The 6,000-nt window shown below is 34.5% G+C and overlaps 1 protein-coding gene across 2 annotated transcripts in view; it reads left to right on the top strand.

The window, feature by feature from the left end:
• The window catches only part of LOC124613340 (sodium-dependent nutrient amino acid transporter 1-like), a 267,200-nt gene extending 265,243 nt beyond the window's left edge, over positions 1–1,957 (top strand). For both annotated transcript variants that reach the window (XM_047142036.1, XM_047142035.1), the window contains exon 16: positions 367–1,957. In XM_047142036.1, the coding sequence (XP_046997992.1) occupies positions 367–675 (309 nt within the window). In that variant the 3' untranslated portion in view covers positions 676–1,957. The remainder of the gene's footprint in view (positions 1–366) is intronic.
• Positions 1,958–6,000: the final 4,043 nt, after the last annotated feature.

Genomic DNA, 6,000 nt, shown 5'->3' on the forward strand with positions numbered 1-6,000 from the left:
CCCAGCATCTATTAATTCTGTTGTTATATTCATTTGTGTTTATGGCTTCACAAGCAATAGTTTTGCTGTCTCATGTGTGTTCTTTATTTTTGAGCATCTCATTTCTCCCTTGAGAAATTTGTGAAGAAAAGTCAGAACTGCTGAAAGCAAAAGGCATATTTTATTTTCTCAACTCAATCTTGTCTGATTTATGATGAAAATGATTACATATAGGCCTACTGTATCCTTTCATTTTTCTTAATTTTATCTTTCTTCATCATTAACATAAAAAATTCCTGCAAATAGTCTGTAACCAGCATTTTTACTCCTGTGATTCACCATATAATACAATGTAGATGTGTAAGCAAAGACTTGCTCTCTTTGCAGAAATTATGCAGCACACTGAAGCCTTCCCGTAACTGGGGCCCTGCAGACACACTTTACCGACACCAGTGGCTGAGATGGCGTGAATGGAGCAGCAAACCTGGACAGCCAAAGGACTTCTCATTAAAGCGCCAGGGTACCAAGGACTATACACATTCTGTTGTCCGAAATGGTTCATCATTACATGTTCGTCCTGTACAAAGGCCATCAATGAATGGAGAGAGGACAGTCATGCGCGAACCATATAAATTGGAAACCAATGGACAAGAACATGTGTGCTGGCGAGGTACAGCTAGTAGTAATGCAACTTGAGTGTTATAGTTGTGATATACATTCACAACCAAGTAAAGTCTGTGATACTAGTTCCTTATCAGATCAACATACTGTGTATCAAGCAGTATGTCACATTTGAGACATTCACAAGGTGTGAATTTATACTTCCGATCATTGAAATATATTATCCAAAATTCAACTGGATGAAAGCCAGTTGTGCTAAGGAGAAGAAAGATTAATTACATAATTAATTAATCTCATAATATACCAATGCTCAATCGTTATAAACTATATTCTCAGTTTATTCCAATGAAAGACTATTTATATAATTCTGTTGGACTGGGTACTGATGTGGCAATTCTTATGGACATTTTTGAACCAGTTAAATGAAGATAATTAAGACATGCAGTTTTATGCAAGTCTATACTAGATTCATCGATTGTCATTGACGTGAATGGCAACTATTGTACTTTATGTAAATTAAGTTTTGTGTAAAAAGTTACTCATATTATTCATCAGATTTAAATATCTAGTCACAACTGTTCTGCATGGAAAACATACTTATTTAAGTTCATCACTACAGCTGAAAATTTGTCTATTTGATGGCAAAATATGTAAAAGTGGAATTAAATATCACAGCCACAAAATGAGAAAGATTAATAGTTATAACTTGTGTAACTATACTTGTAAGCAATAGCACTGATGCAACATGGCAAAGAATGTAAGACTTCTTTGCTCTCCTGTTTCCTTTTTTTGTATTAAACTACTGCAAATTATTTTTAGTTACAAAGATGCACAGGAAAAGTATTCATATATGTGAATTAACAGAAGAAATGTGGTGGTGCATTCTGAAACATGATGTTTTGTGTGTTAATGAAATATGCAAGCAATATGTTAAAGCTGTCTGAAACAGCAGTGTAGACGACTTAACATGTTTCTGTTTTGTTAAATTGCTCTTAAGAAAAAGCAATAATTAATTAGTAACTTTGCGCAGCTGCTATTCATTAACACTTGTACAAATTTGGAAGTGTTCTTAGGAAAATGTTCTAAGGAAAGTGAGACAATAAGGAGGTATAATAGTAATGCAATTCCAGAAAATTTTACACATATAGCCTTACTACAAAGACATGCAAATAGTTCCAAGCTGGAGAACAGAACCAAGAAATGTTAAGTGTGAGGAGTGAATATTAATCAGTGTGAACGCATACAGCTTTTGGTCTTTGTGATATTAAACTGTGATATCAACAGATAGCTGTAGAAAATTGTGTAGCACAGTGAACTTTGTAAGATATGAAAGTGTGTATTTATAAATAATTTATATGAAATTGATTGTTTCTTTTTTACTGCATCAAATTGCTAGATGCAAGACACTAATAAACCATACCTTAAGTTGGGAAATCCCATTCTATCAGTTAGTGATTACTTTAATAGTAACTGGATAAAAACATGTTTTTACGTCAAGCCTAAGTATCTGTCTTGAAAATGTAACAGTGGAGAATAAAGGAAGAAATAATTGCAATATTACGAAAAGGATAAATTGCTACTGACCATATAGAGGAGTCAACATCTCTATATGCTGAGTAGCAATCAATCCTTTTCATAATATTATCTTTAAATGTAGTATTAGTGCTTTCAGAGTTTTAAGATAGCATTTCCTGCATTACATGCAAATGAATTACAAATTTTAATATAATGATGCAATAACATGGTTCATAACAGGTAAGACCATGATAGAAAAGCTTCATGAATAGTTTTGGGCTTTGTTAACAAGACATTAAAAATGCACACACAGAAAGCAAGGAAAAATGATAACTTCCAATGGTATATTTCTAAAAAAAAGAAAAGTCATTTATTGCAATCTTACAAAACTGTCTTAGAATGACAATTACAACTTTGCTAATGGCAAATCGTTATCAAGTAAAATAATCTATATTCTAATAACTTCGCCTTCAATTATCCAATTGTCAGTAGCATATAAATCCCTAACGGTCATTACATTTCTGAATGACTGACTTCATTCAAAGATTTCACCATGGATGAGGACCCAGTCTTCACCAAAATGTTCTTGAATTACAACTAGCTTAGCGTCCGCTGCTTTGCTCAAATAGACTGTATGGTCTGCACAGATTTTTGTTTTTTTTTCTTTAATCAAATTTTTATGTTGTTCACGAATTGCAACACCTTCTAAACTTTCCATGCTAATTAAGGCCATAGAAGCATGGTCTTCTCCAAATGTTTTTCTGACCAAAAACAGTGTCTGGTAGTTCTTCTGGTGATATTTCCATAGAAACTTACATCCCCTGCACATATTTCTTTATACCTAACCAAAGAAGTGGAATAACAATTTTCATAGATTTGGCTTTTTATTAAAACAAAATATTTTCTTAAAAATTTTCATCCTCTTATTTCTCCTCCTCTGGGGTTGAATTTCCAAAAACACTGAAGTATGTACTACTTTATTTGGAACCAAGAAGTCAAATATCAATTTTCATACATTTTAAAAACACTTTAGTAGTTGTGGCATTTACGCCACATCCCTGCCCAATATTATTATTTTATTTTATTTTATTTTTTTTTTTTTTTGCTATGTTTTAATACACAGTAGAGGAGAGGTTATGGAAGATAGGATCACAAAGCAGACTCATCAAATAACACGTCAGATGGTCACATAGCCTGAGAATGACCGGGCGAGCAAGAGCCACATGGTATTGGAACAAAGAGGCAGTGGGGATTCACCTATAATAGTGGGCACCAAGTAGCGAATCTTTTATTATTTATATTTACTATTGAAATATTAATATACCTCTCCAACCACGCTGATGATATTACTTGAACAGAGTAGTTGTTAATAATTACAGTATCACTCAGCTCATTGAGAAATGATAATTGCAAATTTTAGTTACCGTCAGAGGAAAGGATGGACTAATCACAAGTGCACCTTGAGAGGGTAGGCACCAAACTTCTAAGATAGCTCATGACCAGTCTACGAGCATTTTCAGAGGAGGGAATATGTGAATTTGTGTGTAAAATGTGATCTCGCATGAAGACGAAGTAATTTGTTAGAGCTGCCTTGGATGACATTCTTGTGCCAGCTTGTGTTAATCTCATGTGAATTCTAAGGTCCAGTGCAGATTTTTATTGTGTCTTTTGTGGTGCTCTAGGAATAATTATCAACTGCAAACTTTCCCATAAATAATGATACACTGGCTCTCTCTCTCTCTCTCTCTCTCTCTCTCTCTCTCTCTCTCTCTCTCTCCCCCCCCCCCCCCCCTTCTATAAATAGAAATAAAACCAGGGCATCCCAATAATCTGTAATTGCATTTTTAATAGCACTGAATTATTTCTCAATAGCCACTTCATTATGCAATGTTTATTGCACGTATGTGACAGTTTGCCACCAACAGAGTAGTCAATCGGGATGACAGCTACATCTATAAAAGATGAGAGGCAAGCAAGTTTCTTCCAATTATGATAGGGGTAGTGATTGTGGACATTATGTACTGAAATCCACCATGTCTGTTAATCCTGGCACATCTTTACGTGGGAAGTGTTATATTCAGGAATCCACTGTGTATTATATGAGGGTAACAATTTGGATCTTTTGGGCATCCTTATGAATACTTTATAAGTTCTCTAATGATGATGTATTTTCTAAAACAACTGTCACCCACCCACCCACTTTCAAAAATGCTGAAACATAATTTCTTTCTGACCAAGAAACCAAATACCAATTATGTTGGTCTAGCCTCAAAAGTGACATATTTTTAAAAAACGTCCTTCCATTGCCTGTTTCACCCACTTAACGATTGAATTTAAAAAAAAAAAAAAAAATCCCTTCTTAAACAACACCTATAGAATAAGATCAACACCACCTGCAAATTTATATTCATAGTTGTTTGGGCTAGGCGATGAGTCGGTGAATGAATCAGTCAGGACATTGCCTTTTATATATGAGACTGGCTTAACGCCTGCTGCTTTGCTTGCATTGTCTGTATGGCCTGCACAATTTTTTCTTTTTGTTGTTCGCAAACTGCAACCGCTTCTAAATTTTATATGCTAATTAAGGTCTTAGAAACATGATCGTTTTTGAATGTACTTCTGACTAAAAGAGCAATTCTGGTAGCTGGAGGCCAAGGTTTTCGTTAATCATGTATTTTGTGCTCTTATAGCGATATTTCATTAGGAATCTTTTTTTCTTTTGACTGAGAAATCAAATACCAATTTTTGTAGTTCAATCCTCAAAATTGTTGTAATAGTGACATATTTTCAAAAATCCTATCATCCCCTATTTCACCTCCTAGGAGTGGAGTTTCGAACAATCTCTTCTTAAACGATCCCTAACGTATAAGATCCACACCCGATAGCAACAATGCATTGAGCCACTGTCTTACTAGTTATAACAGCATTAGTTTTAACTATTTGACTTCTACACACACCCTGAATACTGTGAAGCAGATTTACTTTTGATAATCTTGTCTCTTAATTTAAGAGGGAAATCTTTATATGGATAACAGCTTCCCATATTTCTTGTTGACAGTTATCTGGTATTGGGCATCATTCCTAAACAACACATGTTTTTTATCTGAAGTGCTCTTTACTGGAAGTGAGAAGTGAATGCCTCACCCCACCAGTATATAGGGTTAACCGGAAAGCCAGCAAAAAAATTTCGGACATTGTAATTATTCCGTTAAAGGGATTGTGCAAATATTGATTAGCATGATCATCACAGTGTGTACAGTGATGCACCACACTCTCTGCCACATTCTCAAGAACCCACAATGAAAATGTTAAGATTTTTTGTTTGCCAGAGTACCTATTGTGTCAGTGTTGTTGTTAAGTGCTGGTCAAATATTGTCTCTGCTATAATTAATTTATTCCATAATTCTGATCAAAAAGTAAAGGATTCTTAAGGATCCACTCTGGTCTTTAGAACATCGTAGTAACACATACTTTAATTAGACACAAAAAACACTATTTTGTATATACACATTTCATGTATTGGTGGATTTAATTATTCAAGAGCGATAATAGACTATCATATGGTGAGAATAGATATACATAATTGTTTGTAGTGTAGGGAAACATGTTTTGAAAGACCTTTGATGTCCAGCAACATGTACGCTACATATTTTCATATCACAAAGGTATAAATTTGAATTCCACCAAACACCGCATGTCACTTTCTGAAACATTGAAATCGAGATTGCGATGCGCTTTTGTAAACCAGCCACAGCTCATGTCACGCGATCTCACCAGCTGATGACAGCATAGGACATGTGATGCAGTCAGCCTATAGCAAGATCACTCTTAAGTTGTGCGAACATACAAAGAAGAAAAGTTAATGGTTTAAATTAATATACATGG

The sequence above is a fragment of the Schistocerca americana genome, chromosome 4, assembly GCF_021461395.2.
Source record: "Schistocerca americana isolate TAMUIC-IGC-003095 chromosome 4, iqSchAmer2.1, whole genome shotgun sequence".
Lineage (NCBI taxonomy): Eukaryota > Metazoa > Arthropoda > Insecta > Orthoptera > Acrididae > Schistocerca > Schistocerca americana.